The sequence below is a fragment of the Marmota flaviventris genome, chromosome 12, assembly GCF_047511675.1.
Source record: "Marmota flaviventris isolate mMarFla1 chromosome 12, mMarFla1.hap1, whole genome shotgun sequence".
NCBI classification, from domain to species: domain Eukaryota; kingdom Metazoa; phylum Chordata; class Mammalia; order Rodentia; family Sciuridae; genus Marmota; species Marmota flaviventris.
In genome coordinates, this window is record NC_092509.1 from 78,440,375 (window position 1) to 78,466,199 (window position 25,825).

The window sequence follows — 25,825 nt, forward strand, 5'->3', positions numbered from 1 at the left end:
TTTCCATGAACGATTCTTAGATTCAAAGAGTTCCAATTGTCCAACTTAGAGTGATTCTGTGTTAAAACAGAAATGCCATCCTGTTCTGGCATAAGTGGATCCAAACAGCAGAGACCAGAAGGCTGGAATGGAGCCGCTCGAGCTGCAGTCTTGAAAGATCTTGGACAAGCCTAGAGATGCTCGGCGTCGCCCAGGGAGGGAAAGCGGGGCGGGCCAAAGAGCAGGCCAACCCCGCCTCCTACAGGCCCCACCTCCTATGGACCACGCCTCCTGCCAAGCTCCTCCCCCGGGCCCGCCCCGAGGCGCATTGTGGGATCTGTCTGCCTGCAGGGTGGTGGAGGACGCTGCGCTTGGTCATGGGGATCCAGCCGGTGAGACCCTCGCTCGGTATCCTGCACCTGGGAACCCCGCCCCTCTAGTTTTGGGCACTCAGCTCAGGACCAGGGACTCCCACGGCCGACCCCGCCCTACAGGGCTCCAGACCCGCCCTGGATGCTGGGGTCCCCGTATTACCCTCCCATCTTGGGGACCCTACCCTCTGGCCTTGGCATGCTTTCGAGTTGGAGTGCGGGATCATCACCCCTGGGGCGATTGGTCATACATTCCTGTCACCACCCACGCCCCGGGCTCTTCCCCAGCCTGGCGGTCACGCTACCTCCTCTACCCACAGAGCTCAGCCCTGCTGGCTTCGCTGGGGGTGGGGCTGCTTACTCTGCTCGGCTTGGCTGTGGGCACCTACTTGGTTCGAAGGTCCCGCCGGCCCCAGGTTACTCTCCTGCACCCCGATGAGAAGTACCTGCTGCGACTGCTGGACAAGACGGTAAGCTGTGGAGAAAGGGTCCAGTGTAGAAAGGGGACCTGAGTTCTACTAGTATAAAAGGGACAGATAGCATTCACGGTGGTTGGGATGCCCAAGGGAGTGGCAACCAGTCCCACTTAGTGAAATACTTGTGTCATCCATCCTCCAGACCGTGAGCCACAACACCAAGAGGTTCCGCTTTGCCCTGCCCACCGCCCACCACATTCTGGGGCTGCCTGTGGGTAAGGAAAGTGTGCAGTGGGCTTTCCCTGGGATCCTAGGAGGGAGATTCTCCTGGGGTCTGGTGAGATACGTTGCTTCTATCTTTTTCCTCCACACGACATTGCCCTTCCTTCACTTAGCTCTGGATCCTTCAGGCTGTGAGGTGCCACTAGGTACCTTTAGGGTGTGGCTTCTGTGTCCCCACCCATCTTTACCACTCAACAGCTCTCCCTATTTCCCAGAGGACTTGCTTATAACTCCCTCTGAGCAAACACTAACTTTTCCTGTTACCCAGACCCTCAGCTTACCTGCCCCTGCCAAGGTCCTGGTAGTAATTGTTAAGAGTTTCCCCAACAGGGAGGCTGGAGAGAGGTCCAGCTGAGGGCTGTGTGGGCTGAATCCTCCCTGCCTGGCAGCTCCTTGGGACTTCAGCAGGAAGCAAGACAGCCTGTTCTCTCAAACCTCTCTGGGTAAAAAGTAACAGGGTTGTGGCACATCCACTATAAGCCCTTACATGGCTCTCCACATGGTCTCCAGGCAAACATGTCTACCTGTCTGCCCGAATCGATGGCAGCCTGGTCATCAGGCCGTACACTCCTGTCACCAGTGATGAGGACCAAGGCTACGTGGATCTTGTCATCAAGGTAAGGGTGTAGGAAGGAACCCCAGAGGCACCTCACCCCACTCTTTCTGGAATTTGTAGAAACTTCTCTGATTTGTTTGATGTCAGGAGAAGGCATGTCCTTTGTGGATATGAGGAAAGTATGTGGACTTGGAAAAGCTAGCATGTGTATGAGCCCTGTTCCAGCCTGTTTCAATGACATTCTAAATCAGGTATTTTTCTCTTGGTCTTATCAGGTCTATCTGAAGGGTGTGCACCCAAAATTTCCTGAGGGCGGGAAGATGTCTCAGTACCTGGACAGTCTGAAGATTGGGGATGTGGTGGAATTCCGGGGGCCAAGTGGACTGCTCACTTACACTGGGAAAGGTAATGACCTGTCTTCTCCTCCAGCCTGCCACCCCCTGCTCTAGCTCCGTAGTCTTAGCACAGTATGACTCTGCATGCCCGAGTGTGTGTACATGTATAAGGGTCAAAGCTGCCCTTCCTTCCAATCTCAACTCTGATGCACAGAAAGGCCTATTTCTTGGCCCCATTTGCCACAGGAAGTAGGTCTCCATCCAACTGAATTCAGCAGCCATGACAGACAGCTGGGGGGATTACCAAAGCAAACATGCCTCTCTTCCCCTCCCTCCAAGATTCACCCTTCAGGCTGAGCTCTGGAGAGAGCTTTTAGCCCTCCCCATGGGAACAGCTGGGTGCATTATTAGCAAGGCCCTGGAGGTGTTCTGTGTCTCTAGGGAAACTATATTCACACCTGGCCCTGTGCCTGTCACTGTCACCAAGGATCGACCCTCTGCCAAAAGTTGCTGATATTCACTGTGTGATCCTGAACTGAGTGGTAGACAGATAGCTGTGGCCCCATTGTCCTTCAAGTGTATTATTGTCAGGGCTTACTCAACACAACCCCCACCCAAGTTCCAGGATCAGATTTCATAGCAGCTGCTCAACTGGCCGTTGGGCATATTTTCAATTTGGCATTTGTTTACTTAGTTTTCTATTTTGACTTTGTTCTTCTCCTTCTCTCTTCACTTGACTTCTCAGGGAATTTTAACATTCAGCCCAATAAGAAATCGCCACCAGAACCCCGAAAGGCCAAGAAACTGGGAATGATCGCTGGAGGGACAGGTTCGTGTCACTTGAGGGGCCATTCTCTCCCACCTTGTTGGCTGTTGCCATTCAGACTCCTAAATGGCCTCAGGAGATTTGATGATCATAGCCAAGCTGGTAATCAGGGGTCCCTAGCAATGCCAAACCTCCCCAGTAAGTCAAAAACAAAACCATAAACAATAAAAACAACAACAACAAAAAAGTTAACTGATAAAAATGAGAACAATAAATCAGGTGGGCTCTCCTCAAGTTGAATGAATCTAATAATTTTTAGGTGAAAGTAGAAAGAAATAGCTCAGAATAGTCAAGAAAGAAAATTAGGATTGGATACTACTATATATTCAACATGGTGTAGTCTGATAGATAGTAGACATTTTTGTGGTCTAGTTCACTACTATGTATTAGACACATATGTATCTCTGAAGTTGATACTACTAGCATTTCCCTTTTATAGATGAGAAAATGAGATTCAACTTTTAATGGCAAGAGGTAGGATTAGTATCTGGATTTGCTTGACTCCAAAACACTTAACCTCTATGTATTCAGTGTTCCAGAAACTCTCATCACTGAATCAGGAGGAACATGTAGTCATCTATGACTTTTGTGTCCCTAGCCTCCAAGGGAACTTTTAGAGGAAGAGTCTTAAGTTGGTTCCTTCCAAAGATTTCCATCTTATGAATTTAGGTAAATATTGAGGATGTCCAGATATGTCCAGGGATATGAAGGAGGAGATCAGAGGATTAGGGTACTAAAGAAAAATGGAGTGGAATGTGAATGAGTAGAATTAAGATGAAAGGGTGAATCAGCTAAGGACCCGGGACAGAACAGAATGTGACCACCACATCTCACCATGGTGCATCTCATGTAGGTATCACCCCAATGCTACAGCTGATCCGGGCTATCCTGAAAGTACCTGAAGATCCAACCCAGTGCTTTCTGCTTTTTGCCAACCAGGTTAGTTTGCTTTTCTCAATATTGAGACTTCAGAGTTGCTATGTGGGTATGGACATGAGCAGTGGACCCAATGGGCAGAACTGGCCTAGTGCCTGTTCTAGTCTCTGAGCCAAGGCCCCTTCTGCCAGGTACAGGACCCTCTACTACAATAAGGAGGAAATAGGACTGAGCATTGACCCAGATTTCTTCCCTAATCCCCAAGGAAAGAAGAAAAGATTTAAGGCATCTAGTGCTAAGCAAAGACCCTTGGGTCTTCTTGGTTAAATATTTTACCTTTATTCCTTCATGATATCTAAATAAAGGCTGTTCCCCTCATCCTAACTCCTTAAAACTGCTGCAAGTGTTGCTTATTCCCTAGATTAGCATGCCTTTAGCAGCCTTTTTCTCTCTTGGTTGGACAGTTGTAATAGCAGTGAACTTTTTTCTCTTTCTGTTCTATTCTTTTTTGAGATAGGGTCTCAGTATGTTGCCCAGACTAGTCTCAAACTCAAGATTCTTCTGCCTCAGGCTCCCAAGTAGCTGGAATTACAGGCATGCGCCACAACCCCTAGTCAGAGATCTTGTCTGATGTAGGCCTGAGAAGGTTTCTAAGACTCTGCTTTCCCTTTGCATTTCAGACGGAAAAGGACATAATCCTGCGGGAAGACTTAGAGGAGCTGCAGGCCCGGTACCCCAATCGCTTTAAACTCTGGTTCACTCTGGACCATCCCCCCAAAGGTATCCTCCCCATTTCTGTGGATAATGATATCCCCTCATTATCAAAATCCAGGCATTGCCCCTCTGTAAGTTTTAGATTTACTGAAACCAACCTTCCCTGACACTGCCAAAGTCCCAAGTATGAGTACAGAGACACAGTGGTCTCCTGATCCCTTTCCTTTGGGTTTCTGTTTACCAGGTGGGCGACAGGGATGGCTGTAACTGCTGTTACAACCTGAGACCTTCTTAGGAGCCCTTCAGGGCCCTCTCCTATAATCCATTCTCATGGTACCACATTCCTATGCCAGCATGGGTCAGTTCTCTCTTTTCCTCTGTGCTTCAGATTGGGCCTACAGCAAGGGCTTTGTGACTGCTGACATGATCCAGGAGCACCTGCCTGCCCCAGGGGATGATGTACTGCTGCTGCTCTGTGGGCCACCCCCAATGATACAGCTGGCCTGCCATCCCAACTTGGACAAATTGGGCTATTCACAAAAGATGCGATTCACCTACTGATTCACCTACTGAGCACCTCCCAGCTGCCCTGGTCCCATGTCTGCAACTATACCCAGTCAGTACTCAAACACTACAAGCCCTAGATTTTTTTTCCAGAGAATGTCAGCCCTTGGTATCTTGCACTGGAACTACAATGTAGATGGTACCTGCAGGAACAACATTCTTGTAGCCATAGAAAAGGGCCAAGGCTGAGATATTCCCATCAAGGCCCTCAGATCTCCCTAGGATGAAAAGTCCAGGTGAGGCCCCTGGAGCAGTCTCATTCTTAGGGTTGAAAACAAGGAGTCATGTACATTTGTTCCAAGACTGGGCTGGTTCCTTGATAGCATCACATTCTCACCTTCTTTGTGTCTGTGATGAAAGGAACAGACTATGCAGAGGGTTTTGCTTAGTCTTCAGTGCTTAAACCATGGGCAAATTCTGCTTATGTGATTGCAAGTTGATTTACAAAGGTAGTCTTCTAGAGAAAGGGAAAGGAAGAAATGGTTTCCTAAAAACTTCAGACCAAGAAGGAGTGTGAAATATGTTTTTGTGTCTTTCTCTCTTGGCCCCTGCCCAGGCTAGAGAGAAAGGGCTATCCATAATCTAAGATTGCTACTTACACAGGAACCTCTGGCTCTTAAAATAAATGGGCCTGAGGCCCCAATGTGATATATGAGGGGTTGTTGTGTTTCGGGTCCTTGTTTCAAAATGCCTATGGATCTTGGGAGAAAAGTCTTCCCAGCACAGAATCTCCTGGGTCTTCCAAAGAGCCTTTGAGCAGTTGTACTGTGTGCTGAAATGTGAGCTGCCACCAGACTCCGTGGTCATCTCAGCAGCTGTTTCTGCAGAGCCAGAGCTCAACTCTTCCCAGGCTTCTGAGGTGGGGGAAGGAGAACACATGCTAGAGAGACGTTTTTGGAGCATAGGTACCCCTCCCAATGGTCCTTTGATTTGGCCATTCTTCCCCTCTTCCTTCTCTTAGCCTTTCTCTCACCATATTTATTCTTCAGGTTATTTGGCAAACAAATCAAAGGATTGCCTTTCCATTTGGAAGGGAAGCCGTCTTTAAAAAGTAACCTGACATCACCAGCCCCGGACAGACTTAGTATCTGAACAAAGTTGGCCTCCCCCAGTACTATCTGTCCCAAGCATCCTTCTCTGCTATCCACTCCCTTCTCCTAGGATAAAACTGGGGAGGCCTCTTCAGATTTGTGTTAGGGTTATTGAGAGAAAACAATGCTTGCATTTAGGAGGGAGGCTGACATTGTTTTTCTTCATGGAACTGTGTGTTTCTGTCTATGGAGCCACTGAGAATGGCTGGTGGGATCCTCAGATTTTTCAGTCAACTCTGTTGGTAGTATTTCATCAAACATTTCTTGATGTGCTAGTATATATATGACATTGTGTTTGGTAAGCCACCTCAAATACAGAAAGGGAAAAAATATATTTTTGGAATTGGAAATTCAATGCAGGGGCACTTTACCACTGTACATCCCCAGTCCCTTTTATTTCTGAGACAGGGTCTCACTAAGTTGCCCACCCTGGCCTTAAACTTGGGATCCTCCAGCCTAAGCCTCCCAAGCCCCTGAGATGATAGGCATCATGCTTAGACAGAAAGGAAAATCCTGCTTAGGATTACTGGGCTGCTAAGAGAATTTTCTACATGGAAACTCACCAGTCCTTGTTTCACACAAGACTGAGTGAGCCTCCTTCACTCAACATACACATATTTATTAAGGACCTGTCATATGGTAAACACTGTGCTGGGCCCTGAGGATACAAGACCAAAACTGGTGTTAGACCCTCCACGAAGAACTCACAATCCAAGGTAGACAAGTGACAAATCATTACAATACAGTGTGATTGATACTATTGCAGAGTTGAGTGTGGTGGCACACTCCTGTAATACCAGTGATTCTGGAGATTGAGGCAGGAGGATTTAAAATTTGATACCCAGCCCTGAAATCTGGGCTCAGGATGTAGCTCAGTGGTAAAACACTGGGTTCTATCCCCAATATTCCAAACAACCAACAAACAAAAAATTATCACAGAGATACATACGAGGTATAGACAGGAAGGGGTTGAGAAAGATTCAGAGAAGGAGGAAGAGAAAAAAGGGAATTATCATCTTTGAGTTAACATTCATGTACCAGGTACTGTGCTAAGAATTTATGCTAATCCTGTGGGTTGAAGATTAAGATTTGCCAAAGGAAATACAACTGGCCAGTGGCTGATGGAACCTGAATCTGAATTTAGGATTGTTTGGGGCCAACTAGAACTGGGCTTGGATCTTTCATCAGACAACTGGGCAATGTGGGGTAGGCAATTCAGCAAAAGGTTTAGAACGTGCAAAAACTACATGAAAGAGAAGTTTGCATTTGGAGAATCTAGAAGTTCATTGAGGCCCAAAATGCCAGAAAGAGAAATGGAAGAAGATGAATCCTGACAGTAGGTTAGAATAGCTTATAAAGGACCATGCTGAAGAAACTAACTCAAAGCTGGTGGATAGCAGGAAGCTTCTGAGGGTTTTCTCAATGGTCAACACAGTAACAGCTCTTGTTTATGAAGCATTGACTATTTGCCAGCCATAATACTAAAAGCCTGCAAAAATGATCTCATTTAACCCTGACAAAGGTCTAATGAAATAACACTATTTTCCCCATTTTCAGCTGGGGTAATTATCATTTAGAGGGGTTCAGTAATATGCTTACGATCATAGTCTAGCTAGGAAAAGGAAACTAGATCTGTGTGACTCCTGAGCTCACGCTTGTAGCCAGCACCAACATCACTGATCCCACTGCCTTGATGTGTCCACGCAACATAATGAGCTCCTTTCTCTGCATCTGGGATGGAGTTAGTGCACACCATCCTTGGGAGAACAAGAAAAATGGTGTACCCCATAGATCACTTCGGTGTTGTGTGGTTCATGGGTGTCAGGGTTGTCCCACCCTACATTGCCTCCCAGATATGCCCTTTGGGTGCACGTGGGATCAGGATCTATGGTTGGGAATTCTCAAGCTAGACTGGTTAAAAAAAAAAAATCCCGCCGTTTCTAAAGAGAAATAATAGGAGCCAAAACAAAAGTCTAGCTCAGCGCCTGGCACAAGGAAGTGGGTAGGGAGGAGGAAACCACGAGACTCGAGAGGTATTAAGAACTGTTCCGGAGATGAAACGATAGGCGTTGAAAATAGGAAAGATGTAAGTTATTTCTCGTCCTAGACATGGCGTTTGATAGGAAATTATGCATTCCTTCCCAGGGTACGGTCTAATTCTCTGGAATTGCTTCTCCATCACGCGCCGCCGTTGGAGCCCGGCGAGGTAGGGTCGCAATTGGACCGCGCGAGCGCCAAGCTGGGGGCGGTCGGCGTGAGCGATTGGAGCAGAGTCGGGAGGTGGGCCCCTCCGGGAAGGCGGGCCCGTGGGGCGGGGCCTAGGGAGCCGGCCCGCGATTGGGACACTGGGAGGAATGCCTGGGATTGGAGGGGGCGAGGTAGAGCCTCGAGGAGGTGACGCGGCTGCGGAGGTGACGCCGTGTGGTCGCGCGCCCCTTCCGGCGCTGGGAAGGCGCTGAAGATCCCGGGCCGCTCGGCCGCAGGCCGCCTCCAGTGCCGCGGGATGTAGCTGGGGGACCGCGGCCCCCAGCAGAGCCTGCCCACCCGGCCGTAAGTTTCCTCGGGGCTGGCCGGTGGGCGGGGACTCGGCCTGCGAGCGGACTCCGGCAGCCCGAGCCCAGGCCTGAGAAGGGGACAGCCGCGAAGTAGCCCGCCTCGAGGTCCCCAGGGTCCCCGGCTCCCGAGCTGGAGCGGGCGCGGGCCTCCCAGCTTCCCGGCGGTCGGGCTGGTAAACATTTCCGGCCCCTCCCACTGCGCGCCGCCTGCGAGGCGGCCTCCAAATCCGCAGCCCCGGTGCGGGTGGGCTGCTCGTGCCTAGCTGTCCCCCGGCGCCCGGCATCCCTGGTGAGTGCTGTGTCCTCAACCCCACGGGGGTTGGGACGCCCGGGTTCCGGCCCTAGTCGCTACCGGACGACCAAAGCTGAGCCTGCGAGTGGGGGTGCGGGCCTGGGTTGCAGAACCTCCTCCACTCTCAGCCGGGAGCACCCACCCGCCCTGGGTGGCCGCGGGAGCGTAAGGCTCCCAGACCTCTAGTCTTCGGCGAGTCAGACCTGACAGTACTCTCATCTTGATGTGGTCGGGGGCGGAGATTGGTGGACAGTTGTCGTAAGGTAACCCTAAAAGCTGAAATGTGAGCAAAATCCAAACTACTTTGGGGAAACGAAATTTCATTCTCTCAGAAATCTAGGATTGATGTAGGCCGAATTGGGGTCTTCACGCCCTTGGTGTTTACGAAAGTAAAATAGATAAGTGCTTTCCCTCCGTTTCTGGTGCTTCGTGGGAGTATAGGAAATTGACAGGAAGAATTTGGGTTTACAGTTTCTGATGTCAGCGGAGCAAAAGGAGGCCTTGGTACTCTACTAAATTAACCATAGCATTTCCCTCAAGTATTTGGAAGATGGATTAGGAAGCACCACGGTGAATATTTAGGCTGCTGTCTTCGATCAAAAGAGGATGGAGATGGTTGGTTCTTTTCTAAGCTGAAGTAATAATGGGGTCTGTCCACTGCTTTTCTCTTTTGATAGTGGCTGGTTAGGGTATGATGGTGCAACCACTGTTCCTGAGATTTTATAGTATCTGTTCACTGCCAGGAATTTAGACAGGGTGGCGCTAAACAGATTGCACAGATTGCAATGTCAGGGTTCCCGGCTTGCAGCCACTAAATTTCTTTATTCTAGGAGTAATTTCTATGGACCCATATTGTGGTTGGTACTTGGGGACTCACTCTTAAAATTGGGGATATCTGTGGAAGTCCATCTTAACATAGACCTTTGCAAAATTATCTAATTACAGAGTAGAACCCGAAAACATTTTGTTCTCAGTGGTCAGGAAATGACATGATTCCTAGGGAGTAAATAAATAAATAAGTGACCACTTTTCCTATAAGTAGGAGAGAATCTTAGAAAACTAACAGGAAGCAACAAGGCTCACTTCCCATTGCTAATGGATAAAGAATACCATCATAAGCAGGCTTTTAGGCTATCTTCAGTTTCTTCAGTCTGGCCTCATTTTACCTAAAACTCCCTTATGGAAAAGTGAATTATTCGTGTCTTAGGGGCTGTGTTCTTTCCTGCCCTTGTTTACATTGTGTACCCTCCTGGAATGCCCTGCTTCCATCTTTACTTATCAAGACCCTTTTTAAAAATCCTTTCACAAAGCTGGGTGCAGTGGCAAATGCCAGTAATCCCAGCATCTCTGGAGGCTGAGGCAGAAGTATCTCAAATTCAAACCCAGCCTCAGCAACTTAGCGAGGCCCTAAGAAATTCAGCAAGACCCTATCTCTAATAAAATATAAAAAGGGCTGGGGATGTGGCTTTGTGGTTAAGAGCCCCTGGGATCAATCCCTGGCACCCCACCCCCCCAAAAAAATATCCTTCCACAAAACTTAGTCTGGTAGTGGTGTTATAAGAAAACAACCATTATTTCCCCCTCTTAAAATGGAAGTCAGCAGCTCCTTCAAGCTTCTGACTCCTCTGTTTGCCTTTTCTCTGTAACCACATCATATATATTGTATTAACCAGTGTAGTCTCAGATTAATAAAGAAAAGAATTTGCCCTTCTTTCTAGGCTAGTAAATTTGTTCTCTGTTTCCCTAGGAAATTTTCTTTGACTACTGTAGTATAAAGTCAGACTGAAAATCTTAACACTCTACTGCATTATCCTGTCCCATCTAGGTGAGATCATTCTGGTGAACTTAATAGTCATCTTCATAGCTAGAGGCTTTGTTAGTTAGGGTGGTTTTTTTTTTTTTTTTTTTCTGGTGGTGGTACTCATCAAAGTTGTTACATTTTGTCCTTAATGTTCGTTTGTCCCTAATGTCATTTACAGGTTTTTGTTCCTCTCAGTGTGCTCAGATTTAATTCCCTTTTACTGCTCATAAAAGTTGGGAGCATGATTAATGTTTATAAAGTTTGTAGTAATTTTGGATTGAAAAGGTCCTTGAAAATGCCCTCTTACCAAACCAGTTCCAAGTGATTGGTTTTTAGGCATGCACCTAGTTTGCTTTTGTTTAATTAGGGTTTCTGGGGTACATGAAATAAATTGAATGCTGTTTTGTAACTGTATTGACCATGTATCTATGATGTACTTGAAAGTTGGTATTGAAAACAGGCTGGCATGAACATCCCTCATATGCCTGTATGGTGATTTTTTTATTTTGTTTTGTTCTGTTGGTTATGCGTCATTAGGAAAGTTTATCTGTCTCTGTTGGGACGGAAAAGACCTCTTCTGTTGGGATAGCTTTAACAAGAAGAGAACTACAAAGGAAGTTATTGTGATTTTTCCCTTCAGATTCTAAGTTTCTGACACTTGGCATCAAATAGAAGAGCTGAGACTTCATTATTGCAGTTCCATACTTTCAAATAGGTCTTTGCCTTGACTCATTTTTCCCCTTCAGAAAGGAGAAAATGGATTTCTCTATACTGCTAGACTGGTGAGAACAGTGAGAATCATGCTACTGGAGAGCCTCCCCACAGAGTCTCTAAGGGTCCAGAAACTCCAGATAAAAACTCATAAAAGCTTGAGTCAAAACCAAGGAGAATGTGTGTCATAGTCGGAAATTGTTTCATAGAATAAATGTCTCCAAACACTTGTAGGGGAAATAACTCTCTAGCTGGTGATTAAGAATCAACCTTTTCCTCAGGTTTGGCACAGGATTATCTTATTTGTAAGAGCACAAACACCTCCCTGCTTCCACAGCTTTACTTTTTAATATCCTGGGTTTATCCAGTTGGAAAGCTTAGTGGTTAAGGTTTATTAGCTTGAGTTGAAGAAATCCCATCAAAAATGCACTTGATGGAGTTTGGCTCAATTATAATTTGTTGTGCTGGGTGTGGCTAGTTTGAGAAGAAAGGTGTTTCCTCCTAAATACCTGAGGAGATAGAAAGCTGGCAGAAAGTTGAAGTATATTTTGGCTTTTCTGAGTCACTCAGAATCAGTCGAATACTGTAGGGTTTGTGCTGATTTTATATAATAGACTAAAACACTTCTTGTAATTCCCAGTTGCTTGCAAGTGGTCAACCTTATAGAAGTGCTATTTTTAGGGCCTAGTATTACTTGCTCTTCTTTCTTGCCAGACCTCCGATCCCTATCTCTCCCTTTCCTGTCTCTGTGTTGCTACAGTTTAGAAGACCAAACTGGACAATGGACTTTGCTCACTATGATGACATGATCTCCATTGACCTCCATTGTATGTACTTTAATGCATGATGATATATTTTTATATGAGTTGTAGCTGATGGCTGGTTTATGAGTTGGGGTGTCTGTTAGGTTTGCTGGCTCTGGGTCTAGAAGATGGGGTGGGGTGGTATAGGAGCTAGTGATGGAAGAGTTGGAGGGAATCAGAAGATTTTTTCTTAATAGCAAGTGATTTGGACTGAAAAAAGAAAAAACTTCAATGGTGACTATAAGAGACTTGAGGATATAAAAACTTTTCAGATCAAATGAGGAAATTAGTAAGACTACCAAGCTGGATTCTGCTTCTGATCTTTGGAGCCTAATTGTCCAGCTTAAAAGTTTGTCTATATTATTCTCACTGCCTCTAGTAAAATACATACACACTAAGTCTAGTGTAGCACCATGTGACACCATTCAAGTTGAGGAATTATGTTCTTTCACTGTCCTCCTGGAGCAATGTCTTGTATCACTTAATTTGGAAATATCATGAACTACCTTATGCCATTGAATTAAAAGTTCTTTGAAGACGATGACATAACTTATTCAACTTTGTATTTTGTACAGAACCTTAGAATGTCTTAGTGGATACGACTAAATATGTTTGTTAAATATTCAATGACTATGTTTGCTAACTCTGGGGAAAGGGATAAGAGAAAGCCCCACAGCTTAAGAAAAAGTGCACAAACCTTAGCTAGTGGCAAGAAGCTAAGGCATGTGCTTATTGGCTCGGATTTGCCCCATTCATTCACTCATTCATTTTGAAATATGGGTTCTGACCAAAAATTATGGATATGTATTATTTTTGTAGTCTACATACTAAGGGATTTTGTTTTGTTTTGCTTCTGCCCTTGTAGCCTACTCTAAATTATTGGTAGCAGTATTCTACACTGTCTGCTTTTCTTCTCAGACATCTCCAAGGTGCCCAAAGCTATTTGTATTTTTTGCTCAATGTTATAAAAAATTAGTAGTAGTAGTAGTAGTAGTACTGAGGATTGAACCAAAGGCACTCTACCATCGAGCTACATCTTCATCATTTTTTTTTTTTTTTTTCTGGCAGTGCAGGGGATTGAACCCAGGGCCTTGTGCACGTGAGGCAAGCAGTCTACCAACTGAGCTATATCCCCAGCTTGCCTGCCCCCACCATCATTTAAAAAAAAAAAAATTCTGGTTGTAGGTGGACACAATATCCTTAGTTATTTATTTTTATGTGTTGCTGAAGATCAAACCCAGTACCCCACACATGCAAGGCAGGCGCTTTACCACTGAGCCACAGCCACAACCCCATCCCCATCATTTCTATTTTTGATTTTGAGACAAGGTCTCACTAAGTTGCCCAGGTGGGCCTTGAACTTGCAAACTTCCTCAGCCTCCCACATCACTGGAATTACAGGTGTGCACCACTACTAAGCTTAAATTATTTCTTAATAAAGCTGTTTATTCAGTAGTACTTAACTTTGAGGAACTGTTTTGAGGTCAGATGTTGAAAAAGATTTCCCAATGTGTCTTCTCACGTGGGTTGCCTATCCTGAGGTTTTCAGGGGCCTCCTGTTTCCTGTTCTCCTTGAGCTCAATTGTTCTCTGTGTCTGCATGCTGGCAGCCCTCTTGTCAGAGTCTTGCACACTCAAAGGAAGAGGAACTGTCTATATGTTGACACCACATAAAGATCTGCTGTACAGTGAGTTATTGTTTTTGTCTCCTGGACTAGATTTGTCTGTTGCTTTCAGCTGTGTTTATGGGTTAGCATAACATGACATGTGGCTGTTCTGAAATTTGAGGCTTGCCATATCTGAGGACCAATTGAAGTATTAGTCAGGTTTCTCCAGAAAGAATTAAAAGCAGATAGATAGGCAGGCAGATAGATGAAAGGGGATTTGTAGGGGAACTGGCTCACATGATTATGGGGGCTGACTCCCATAATAGGCTGTCTGCAAGCTAGAGAACCAGGAAGCCAGTAGCATGGTTCAGTCCAAGTCCAAGGACCTCAGAACCAGGTGATACGGGTGCAGGTCCCAGAGTCCAAAGGCCATAGAACTGGAGTTCTTGATGTCCAAGGACAGGAGAAGAAATGTGTCCCAGCTCTGAGAGAGAAAATTCATCTCCCTTTTTGTTCTGATTAGATAATGTCTACTTGCATTGAGTGGGAGCCAGATCTTCCATACTCAGATCTAACTAATTCAAATGCCAGAGATGTACCCATAAATAATGCTTTACCAGCTATCTGGGTTTCCCTTAAACCAGTTAGGTTGACACCTAAAATCACACCTGACTACATATACCCAATTGTAATCCCTGATAAGGAATTGTGATTACTCTTTGATAAAAACTAGTGTAAGATGTCAAAGATGTTTATACATATAGTGAGCAGCTATGGGTGGTATAATGTACACAGTGGGAACAAAGTCATGTTTACTTCCCAGCATGATACAGCTGGGCTCCCTAAGCTTAAGTTTCTACCATTACCATAATGCATCTCACTCTAGGCCCTCTCTGCATTGCCCTGTGGCTATTGGGGCTTGAGTAAGCAGTATAAGAAAATGCTAATATTCTGGCTACAGCTATTACTGTGTGTAATAGTCCATTGTCTCTAGGAGGGAGGAGAGAAGAACTAGTAATTTACAACATAGAAATCTTTAGAAACTGTCCCCCAGTTTTCTCAGGCCTCATTAAAGATCACTACCTGAAGTCTAACTCAGGAAAACCTAATGTTTCTGAGACTTTTCCTAGAAAACTGAAGTCAGGGTTTCTCTGGTTTTCCTAAAGGACCTGTGAGCCTGTGTCTAGTTTCTGGAAAAGTAATTTGAGTGGGGTTTAGATTATGGACTGTGGTGACTGGGACAAGCTTTTGTCAAGCTGGTTATGAGGTGTGTGTGTAACAAAGGGCAAACTTGGGGCAGCCTCCTTGTCTTCAGCTTCCTGCTTCCAGGTAAGTTACTATCTGCCTTAAGGATAGATGCAATGAAAGCTTGTTATACAAGTGTTACCCAGGCTATAATCCTGAGATAGAATTAGTTTAGTATGAGTTTGGGAAATGATAGGCAAGATTCATCTAATGGGCTCCATACCTGTGGGAGGGACCTTAGGGCCAGAACCTGATTCTCTGTAGCAGCAATTTGGTACAGTGATCATAGGTCCTGTGAAGACAAGCAACAAGATGGGTTATTTTTGGCTTCATCAGTAAAATGGATGAGGTTTTGGGTAAAGGGTGACATTAAAGAGAGGATAAGGAATAGATTTTGTTTAAGTGAACTAGCCTCTACAATTGGAGACAGGGTATAGACTAATTAGCTGTGTTTTACTCAGTATTGAATGATAGAAGTGAAACTGTAAAAGGAATACATTGTCAGCACCCTTTATATTTGTGTTTGCTTTTAGTGTTTGCCATCACAGGGAGATCTCTGCCCCCTGGGGCTGAGAGACCCCAGCCTTTTCCCAAGCTGAAGCTGCAGGGTACTGAGGTACCAGCCAGATGTCTTCCCACAAAGGATCTGTGGTGGCACAGGGCAACGGGGCTCCTGCCAGTAACAGGGAAACTGACTCGGTGGAACTGGCTGAACTGGGACCCCTGCTAGAAGAGAAGGGCAAGCGGGTAATTGCCAACCCAAACAAGGTAAGGCATCTTCCCAGGAGTCCTTCCTTGACCAAGGTCTCTCCTCACATTTGTCGGTCTCTTTCTTTTCTTAAGACAGGGCTTTGCTATTTTGCTGAAGCAAAATTGCATGGCTTTGAACATGCAATCTTTCTGCCTCAGCCTCCCCAAGTTGCTAGGATCATAAGCATACACCACCACGCCTGGCTGTCAGTTTATTTCTTAAGATCTACCCTTCCAGCCAGACGTGGTGGCCCATGCCTATAGTCACAGTGGCTCTGGAGGCTAAGATAGGAGGATCACTAGTTCAAAGCCAGCCTCAGCAACGATGAGGCACTAAGAAACTCAATGAGACCCTGGGTCTAAATAAAATACAAAAAATAGGACTGGGGATGTGGTTCAGTGGCCAAGTACCCCTAAATTTAATCCCCAGTACCAAAAAAAAAAAAAAAAACCCTACACTTCCTTCCTTAAAAAAACCATAATAAGTATCTTTTTAGCTGTTTTCCCCACTATAGGCTTTGGGAATTTCACTCCCCAAAAATACACAGCATGAGCTGGGGTTGTGGCTTAGTGGTAGAGCACTGGTCTACCATGTGTGAGGCACTGGGTTCAATTCTCAGCACCGCATATAAACAAATAAAATAAAGGTTCATTGACAACTAAAAAATATCTTTAAAAAGAATCATCCTGGCAACATGTTAGGGTTTAAAAAAAAAAAAGTACACAGCATAAGGCCTGAAATCTAATATGAAATCAGTAAGTGAATGTAGGAGACAGGATAGATTTGACTTTATGTATCAAACAAAAACCCCTATAGCTTTGACAAGTTAGGAATCTCTCTCAAATAAAAGGATATGGGAGTAATGAATCACACCTCCCCACCATACAGGAGGAGAAGGGACCATTCTTTTCTTTTAAATGAGAGTAACACGAAGGACTTCACAACACATAGGCCAGAACTTTGTTACATAGTTCTATTCAGCTGTAAAGACATTAGGAAATGTCTTCCCATTAGGCCTGAGTAAAATTGGAATAACATTGCATTGAATAAATCCAAGGACTCTGTTCCTTAGGATGAAAGAGTATTGGGGGAGGCAAGGCAGAATCTGCATCACAAAATCTAAGAGACACCCAGTACTTACAGGGACCTTCATCCGGAAAGATAGAGGAAGCAAGTATAGTCCAGAGAAGGAATTGCACTGCCAGACTTCCCATCTCCATGGTCTGGAGCCCTAGGGGAGAAAGGTCTCCTATATAGGCAAATGCCCTCCCGGGTGCACTCAGTTGGCCTCGGGAGTCAGAACTGCTGTTTGGTGAGTAACCAGTTCTGAGGCCCCAGGCTCCTGGGAGTTGCTGTGGATACAAAGTTACAGCCAAGATAGCATCCCTAGAGTTGGTGAACAAACTATGAATACAATTCTTGTTAGGGAAATCTCTGAGACTCTTTATCTTTTTCATTGTTTTGAAAACTTGGTCGAATGGAAGAAAGAACTATTTGGGAAAGTTGAGAACCACTTGTCCTAGAGAACAGGACGGGTCATTCAGATAAAGAACATCTAGGGTGGTGTGCTAATCTTGAGTCCCTCCTATGCTAGGCTCTTAGAGTCTACCCTCCTGTATGCAGAATAGAACTCTCTCACTCCAACATTTATGAAACATTAATAAGCCTCAAACTACAATATTGTAAACTCAACAAACATGCTTTTGGAGAAGCGGCACAAGGTACTTGTGTAGGAGAACGGCTGGGCAGAACGGGTTGAGTTTGGGTGTCTGTGGATCTCCCTGACCAAGGAGTAGTACACTCTATGAGATGATGCCTGGATTTTGTTTGTTGTTTTCCTTCAGGCTGAAGAAGAACAAACATGCCCAGTGCCCCAGGAAGAAGAGGAGGAGGTACGGGTACTGACACTTCCCCTGCAGGCCCACCATGCCATGGAGAAGATGGAGGAGTTCGTATATAAGGTGCAGCCTGGAGCTTTCATCCTGGAAGTGGGGATGGGGAGGGTGTCAGCAGGACTGTCTGGGATGTTTCCAGCTGGCAAGTTTGTCTGGGGCTGAAGGGCTTGTATTCCTGTGGGTGCGTCTTTTTTTTTGGTTGAGGTGAAGACTGGCTGAATGTTTACTGCATACTGCGGTGGACCTTGTTCAAAACATAGTCTAAAATAGAGAGTTTTGACTTTCTTTTTATGGATCCCTTTGGCAGTCATCAAAATATTTAAATGATATAGTAACATGGGTTCCTTTATAACACCTTAAATATGTGTTAATGATAAATCCTAACACGTTTTCTTAAAATTTGTAATTTCTGAGTAATGATGAGTAGAAAACTTTGAAATCTCTGCAAATGAGTATATGAAAATATCTAGGTTTTTTCCTTTATATGTTTGTTTTGTGTTGTGCTGGGGATAGAACCCAGGGCTTTGTGCATGCTAGGCAAGCACTCTACTACTGAGGCAGTCCTAAGAAAATATGATTTCTATTGGTAACAGTCACAACTTCTGCTAATACTACTGAGATCTTTTGCGTACTTTTATAATTGAGGGGCCCACTAAATTTAATTATAGATAAATGAGAATACAGATACTTTTGCCCATCCAAGTTTCTGTCTACTTCCTAGATTCTGTGTATTATGCATGGATCCTAAATTAAGAACCCTACTCTGTAAAGATATAGTCCCAGCCAAGTAAGAACTTAGAATTTGGGGCTGGGGATGTGGCTCAAGTGGTAGCACGCTCGCCTGGCATGCGTGCGGCCCGGGTTCGATCCTCAGCACCACATATAAACAAAGATGTTGTGTCTGCCGATAACTAAAAAATAAATATTAAAATTCTCTCTCTCTCTTTAAAAAAAAAAGCGAAAAAAAAAAAAAGAACTTAGAATTTAGTTGTAGGAAAGGATGGAGCAGACTTCCTATAGAAAAAGGGATCTATGTGTATTTAAAACCCTTATCTATAATTTCTTTGTTTTTTATTCACTGTATTTTGAAATTGCAAGAAGCCAAAAGGAGGATATATACTATATTTTCTTTAAGAGTTGGAAAATACTTAGCTGAGGCATGTTCAGATAAACCACAAGAAATAAGGACAGGAGCTGGATTTGTGGCTCAGTGGTAGAACATTTGCCTAGCACACATGAGGCACTGGGTTTGATCCTCAGCACCACATAACATAAATAAATAAGGTATTGTGTCCATTTACAACTAAAAATATATTTTAAAAAATAGAAATAAGGACAAAGGAATTTTTTTTTAAGTTGTCAAAATATGGGTTAGTACTCTCTAGCCCCATTTGTGCTATGTCTTGAGTATCTTCTGATCCAGGCAGGTTTCCCACCGGGACCTGGAACCATCCAAAGCCTGACTGGCATCCTTCTGGACTGATTGTCTTTCACTATCTACTTGACAGCAGGGAGGCTAGGGTTCTCTAGAGCCTTTCCTAGAAACATTGTATATATTTTAGGTCTGGGAGGGGCGTTGGAGGGTCATCCCATATGATGTACTTCCTGACTGGCTGAAGGACAATGACTATCTGCTACATGGCCACAGACCACCCATGCCCTCCTTTCGTGCTTGCTTCAAGAGCATCTTCCGCATCCACACAGAAACTGGCAACATCTGGACCCATCTGCTTGGTAAGTGATTTGAACAGGGAAAAATACAGTTTTTTTTTTTATCTCCTTAACTCAGGGGTTGTAGCCTTTGTCCATGGGAAAGAAGAACAAAATTATTCTGGCTGTTTGATAGCTGGAATTGTGCCTTTAAACTACCAGTGACCTTGACTGACTCTTAATCACTGATCTTTAAGTCAAAGAAACTGGGACCTAGATGTCCTCTTGTGATCCTTAGCAGAACTGTTCTAGATGGAGGCGACTCCTATTTCTTAATTTCCCATAAATACAAAATGCCAACATTTCCAAAAAATGGTCCTTTTGTCTGGGTTTGTGTGACCAGTGCCACTTTCTCCTGAAAGTGGGCTTTATTTGTGACTGCATTTCCTACAGTAAGCCCCATAGTTCACTGATTTAAAACCACCAGCTGTCAAAGTGTCCCTTTTCCTCACAGGCTTTTTCTTTTTCTCTCCTGCAGGTTTCGTACTATTTCTCTTTTTGGGAATCTTGACCATGCTTAGACCAAATATGTACTTCATGGCCCCTCTTCAGGAGAAAGTGGTTTTTGGCATGTTCTTTTTGGGTGCAGTGCTCTGCCTCAGCTTCTCCTGGCTCTTCCACACCGTCTATTGTCATTCAGAGAAAGTCTCCCGGACTTTTTCCAAGTGAGTTGAAAGAACAGCAGGAAAGACTGTGTGCACCACTGTCACCTCTTGTGATCCCAGTGCTGACTGGGACTGCTTGAGGAAAAGCTTTCTTTTCCTTGGGTACAGCAAGGTGATAAAGCTTTTCTCATAAACACTTCATGAAGCCGGTTGTGGAATCTGTTTTCTACCTGAACAGTACTACCTTAAGTGGGTTATTTTCCAAGACCTTCCATTCATACTAGCTTATCTTCCTGTTGCCCAAGCCAGAGTAGGGCGTGACAAGTTGTCCATGTTTCCTCCTGCTAATGCTTATCTGTGCTGCGTAGGCATTTTTGGAAGCCCTGCATGTCCATCCCTATTTCCCCAACTCTGAGCCTGAGGTTCTTTTATTTGTGTGCTTCTTTTTGTTTTTGGTAGGGATGCTAGTGGATTCCTTTGTTTTTACTAATAGCACCAGTAACAAGAATATATTTTCTTTGTTTAAAAAAAAAAATTGCTGAGCCCTGTGGTACATGCCTTTAATCAGCAGCTCTGGGGGCTGAGACAGGAGGATCAAGAGTTCAAAGGCAGGCTCAGCAAAAGTGAGGCGCTAAGCAACTCAGTGAGACCCTGTCTCTAAATAAAATTCAAAACAGGGCAGGGGATGTGACTTAGTGGCCAAGAGCCCCTGAGTTCAATCCCCAGTAGCAAAAAAATAAAAAAATTTAAAAAAAAAAATTGATGCTGGGCATAGTTGTATGGACCTAGTCCCAGCTACTAGGAAGGCTGAGACATGAGGGTCTTTGAGCCTGGAAATTAGAGGTCAACCTGGGCATCCTAGCTGGACTCCATCTCAAAAAGAAAAAAAAAGTCCATTAAAACAAAACAAGTGACAGTACGCCTTAATAATACTCCAAATTTCAGGTTTTTGTTTTTAGAAATCATTCTGTCAGAATGGAAGACTATTTAGAGCCTTCCTGAGTGTGATGCTGGATTGTGGTAGAACTGCTAAATTCAAGTATCTACAACTAAGGGAGAGGGACAGAATTCTGTGAGCAGGGTCATTTAAAGACTTCTATTATACAGTAGAAGTGCTTGAGCTTACGGAATTTTAATCTAGGATACAGGATTAACTGTATGGAAAGTCAGGAGAGACTAGAAATGTTCAGATCTGGGAGCAGGTAGAGAACAGAAAGAACTAGTTAAATGAACCACTTGGGATTCTTCATTTCTCTCACTGACTCATTGCATTTTGTGGCTCCTTTTTAGACTGGACTATTCAGGGATTGCTCTACTGATTATGGGGAGCTTTGTCCCCTGGCTCTATTATTCCTTCTACTGCTCCCCACAGCCTCGGCTCATCTACCTCTCCATCGTCTGTGTCCTGGGCATCTCTGCCATCATTGTGGCACAGTGGGACCGGTTTGCCACTCCTAAGCACCGGCAAACAAGAGCAGGTAAGTACGAAGATACAGTGTAGACCTCAAAGGTATTTGAACCTTGGGCTTACTTGGCTCAACCCTGGACCCTGAGGTTGGCAGATTTGAGAACCCTGCCCAAATCTTATTTGTGTGTGAAACTTTCAAAATGATGTGAATGTAGCCAGGCACGGGGGCATATGTCTGTAATCCTGCCTACTTGGGCAGGAGGATTGGAACTCAGGGCCAGCCTGGACACTATAGTTAGACCCTGTCTGAAAAGGGATGAGGAGACTGGGATGTAGCTCAGTTGTAGAGTACCCCAGGTTTAATCCTGGTAACCCCCCCCCCCACACACACACACACACACATTTTAAAAATGTGTGAATTTTCAAAGCTCATTTCTTCTTCAGTTTTCACTAGTGTTTCAAGTTTGCTGTTAGAACAGATCATTACCCAGCTGGTCACTTATCTCTAAGAAAAGCTGTGACTGCTCTTATACTTGATTTCAAACAGTCTAACAATATAGCAAGCACAGTCATTTCAGTGACCCAGGTCAAATGTACTCAGACCAAGGGATTACAACGAAAACACCAGAAGCGTTTTACTAAGGAAACGGGATGCCTGACTTGGTGAATAAAATGTTTTGAGTGTTAACATGGTCAACAACTAATGTCAATAACTATAAGTACAAACATCTCTGTGTTTTCACTCTTTCCACTCCTTAATTTTCTTTTTTGTAATCCCCACACACTCCAATACTGGGGATTGAACCCATGCCCTCCCACATGCTAAGTAAATGCTGTACCACTGAGCTATATCCCCAGCCCTTTTGTATTCTTTATTTTGAGACTACCCTCAAACTTGTGATCCTGCTGCCTCAGTCTTCCCAGTAGCAGGGCTCACACAAGTGTACACTGCTTATTTTGAGGATTGTTATTTGCAGCAACATCACCAATTACCACCAGTTTGTAGGCTCTTTGGACTTAATAACTGCTGTGTTTTAAACTAAAAGAATTAAATACTTACAAGTGCCAACCATTTGGTAAACACTGTATTTAAACAAGAGTACTACAAAGGATGGTAGTCCCTCGCCCCCAGTCATGTAGAGTGTAGTTTTGGGGGAAGTACCCATTCTTCCCTTGCTCTTGCCTCATTTGTGTGGGTATATCTCTCCACTCAGGAGGTCAGAGTTCTTACTTAGTTACCAAAGTCTTTTTTGTGTTCTTAATGGGAAACTTATTTTATTCTTTTCTGGCTTGAGTCAGTTAAAGCCTTGGCACCTAAGATTTGTACCTAGGTCAACCATCAGGATTTTGACATATCATTTTTGCCTGGGATCCTTAATAGATAATGAATATTAAAGAGGTATTTAAGTACTAACTCAGCCTTCTTCCCATTCTGGATCATAAGAACCCATCTTGTGGCTACACTTTTAAACATGTACTCTTCACCAAAAAATAGCTACTTATCATAAACATTTGGATTCCAGAGGAGGACAAGAGTGCCTTCCATGTAGTAGCTGTTTTCCTGCTTGACAGTTTCGTGTCTGCTCTGTTCAGGAGTGTTCCTGGGACTTGGCTTGAGTGGTGTTGTGCCCACCATGCACTTTACTATCGCTGAGGGCTTTGTCAAGGCCACCACAGTGGGCCAGATGGGCTGGTTCTTCCTCATGGCTGTGATGTACATCACCGGAGCTGGCCTTTATGCTGCTCGGATTCCTGAGCGCTTCTTTCCGGGAAAGTTTGACATATGGGTAAGAAATGACTTTTCCAGTAGGGCCTGTGATGGTGAGTGACCAGCCTAAAGTTAAAAGGTGGTAAAAGACTTGGATCACTTAGTGTGTGTTTGTATACATATTATGTCCACTGCGGGGAAGTGGCCAATATTAACTTTTCGGTGTATCTCCTGTAAAGACTTTGAATTCTTCTACAACAAATGTTACTTTTATGATGTTAAAAAAAAAAATTGAAACTAGGCAGAGAAGACAAATGCTTTTTCCTATATATTTCTAATTCTTCCTTGCCAGTATTCTAAAGGCTGTTCTCTTTTTATTCCTGCAGTTCCAGTCCCATCAGATTTTCCACGTCCTGGTGGTGGCCGCAGCCTTTGTCCACTTCTATGGGGTCTCCAACCTTCAGGAATTCCGTTATGGCCTGGAAGGTGGCTGTACTGATGACTCCCTTCTCTGAGCCTTCCCACCTTGAGGTGGAGGAGGAACTTCCCAAGTGCTTTTAAAAATAACTTCTTTGCTGAAGTGAGAGGAAGAGTCTGAGTTGTCTGTTTCTAGAAGAAACCTCTTAGTGAATTCAGTACCAGTTAAGCTTCAGCTCACTTTCACAGCCACTGGGCAATAAACTTTCCATTCCCTTTCCCCTAGCTGGGGAGGGTGGGGATGGTCAACATAGTCATCCCCTTCCTCGGCAGTCACCCTCCTCGGCAAGACAAGTACCATTCCCTCACAGAGACAGTAATTTGAAGCTCATTTTGAGATCTTACTCCCTTCTTCAACCATTTTGGGAAAAAATTATGGACTGGGACTCTTCAGAAATTGTTTTCTTCTTTTTTCCTGAAAGAAAATGTCCTTCTCTTACCCCCTGTCCTTACTTTGTAACCTGGCTTATAACAGGCCATCCATTTTTGTAGCACACTTTTCAAAAACAATTATAACCTGGTCCCATCTTTCTAGGGCCTAGATCTGCTTACATAGCAGGAAGAATAAGACACCAACTTTTACATAGCCCGGCTAATCATGGAAGTGTGTCCAGGCTTCAAATAACTTGAGTTTTAATTTTTTTTTTTTTCTTGGCAGAGTAATGTAAAATTAAACTGGGGAAAGATATTTAATATTTAATACTAAGCTTTAAAAAGAAACCTGCTATCATTGCTATGTATCTTGATGCAAAGATTATGATGATAATAAAAGAAAGTACAGCAGACACTTGGCATTCGAAGATTTAACATGTGTGGTCTCAAATATTTTCCAAAGGATTAATACTATAAAAATTCTTGATTTTGCTGAGGCACAATTTGAATCATAGGCTTTTACAATCTGGCACATTCCTGTCAATCTAATTGACTTCCTAGTATCAACTGCTTTGCAATCCAACTTTATTTTTCTTTACTTATTGCACAGATATTTTATTAGAGAAATCAAAGGTATAGGGACATATCTTAGAGTTCGGTTTTATTAAAACTACCTTGCTTAGGTTTGTCTCATCAAGAGGTATTCCATGCCCTCTGTATTTTGGTGAATGGACTCAACCTGACATGAGTGCTGCTCACCAATAGTGTAAGCCAGTAGTAACAATTTCTCCACTGATGTAGGCAGTTAAGGGGAGTCTTGAATTATAAAGTTGGGTTTACTTCAAGGGTCAAGTTTGTATAACCAAACAAATGATCTTTAAACAATATCCACCTATGCCAACAAACAGGTAGTTTCTTAATCTCAAGTGGTAATCCGAGAAATGTAAATTAAAACCAAAATGAGAAAACCATTTCACTCCAAACAGATAGGCACAAATTTAAAAGGCTAATATTGAGTGTTAGTGTTGACATAGAGTGGACAGGATGCCACCGATGAAGTGTACCTTGGTAGAATCACTGTGTGGACATGCATAGAGTATGTATATAGCATTCAAATATTTCATGAAATGGGATTGGAGTGGGTGGCTCAGTGACAGAGCAAATGTGTAGCATGCATGTGACCCTGGGTTCTATCCCCAGCACCGTACCAAACCAAACATTTCATGAAACAACACTACAATATAAAATGCACCTGATATCTATGCTGGGTTACTTCATTAAAAAATGGTGCTGGTTCTGATCCCCTGAATTGTTTTTGTAACTCATTAATGGGTCATGACTCACCTTGAAAAACAAAGAGAACCTGCTCTTGAGAACCTTGGCTTATGCTAAGGTTCATTGGCACTGCTTGTAGTAGCAAAATAATGCAAACAATTAAAGGTCTAAAACTGTTGAATGGCAAAATAAATCTTGGCTTATTCATAAAATGAAACACTATCATTGAAAATAATTACACTGGCAGCAACACGTTATTGAATATCAAATAAGGTTGGCAAGGCCTGGCACAATGCATGCCTGTAATCCCAGAAATTCAGGAAGCTGAGGCTGAAGGATTGCCAGTTCAAGGCCAGCCTCACCAATTTAGTGAGACCGTGTCTCAAAAAGGGCTGGATGTAGCTCAGTGACAGAGATGCCCTAAGTTCAATATCCAGGATCGATAAATTAATAAGGTTGGCAGACAGGGATACAGAAGAATACATCTGGTCTGACTGCCTTTTGTAAATTGAGAAATTTGCAGAATTAAGGACAGTAAGGATACAGACATGTTAAAGACTTTAAAAAGGGGAATGTTAATTCTGAATAATGGTATCTCTGA

General features: G+C 44.0%; 2 protein-coding genes across 4 annotated transcripts; both read left to right on the plus strand.

Moving 5' to 3' along the window:
- Window positions 1–291: 291 nt before the first annotated feature.
- Window positions 292–5,567, plus strand: Cyb5r1 (cytochrome b5 reductase 1). The gene is made up of 9 exons (XM_027945697.2): window positions 292–371; window positions 671–820; window positions 969–1,041; window positions 1,559–1,665; window positions 1,880–2,009; window positions 2,685–2,768; window positions 3,619–3,704; window positions 4,322–4,421; window positions 4,744–5,567. Exons 1-9 carry the CDS (start codon window positions 357–359, stop codon window positions 4,914–4,916), a joined length of 918 nt encoding a protein of 305 aa, XP_027801498.1. The 5' UTR covers window positions 292–356; the 3' UTR covers window positions 4,917–5,567.
- Window positions 5,568–8,141: 2,574 nt separating this feature from the next.
- Window positions 8,142–24,377, plus strand: Adipor1 (adiponectin receptor 1). 3 transcript variants are annotated; one of them, XM_027945562.2, is made up of 8 exons: window positions 8,142–8,216; window positions 15,557–15,791; window positions 17,619–17,735; window positions 19,232–19,403; window positions 19,858–20,044; window positions 21,275–21,462; window positions 22,986–23,179; window positions 23,487–24,377. In XM_027945562.2, the coding sequence occupies exons 2-8, from the start codon at window positions 15,651–15,653 to the stop codon at window positions 23,613–23,615; spliced, it is 1,128 nt and encodes a 375-aa protein (XP_027801363.1). In that variant the 5' UTR covers window positions 8,142–8,216; window positions 15,557–15,650; the 3' UTR covers window positions 23,616–24,377. The 3 variants fall into 3 exon arrangements, with proteins under 3 accessions (XP_027801363.1, XP_027801360.1, XP_027801362.1); XM_027945559.3 differs by lacking the exon at window positions 8,142–8,216 and adding an exon at window positions 8,409–8,854; XM_027945561.2 differs by lacking the exon at window positions 8,142–8,216 and adding an exon at window positions 8,409–8,560.
- The last annotated feature ends 1,448 nt before the right edge of the window (window positions 24,378–25,825 follow it).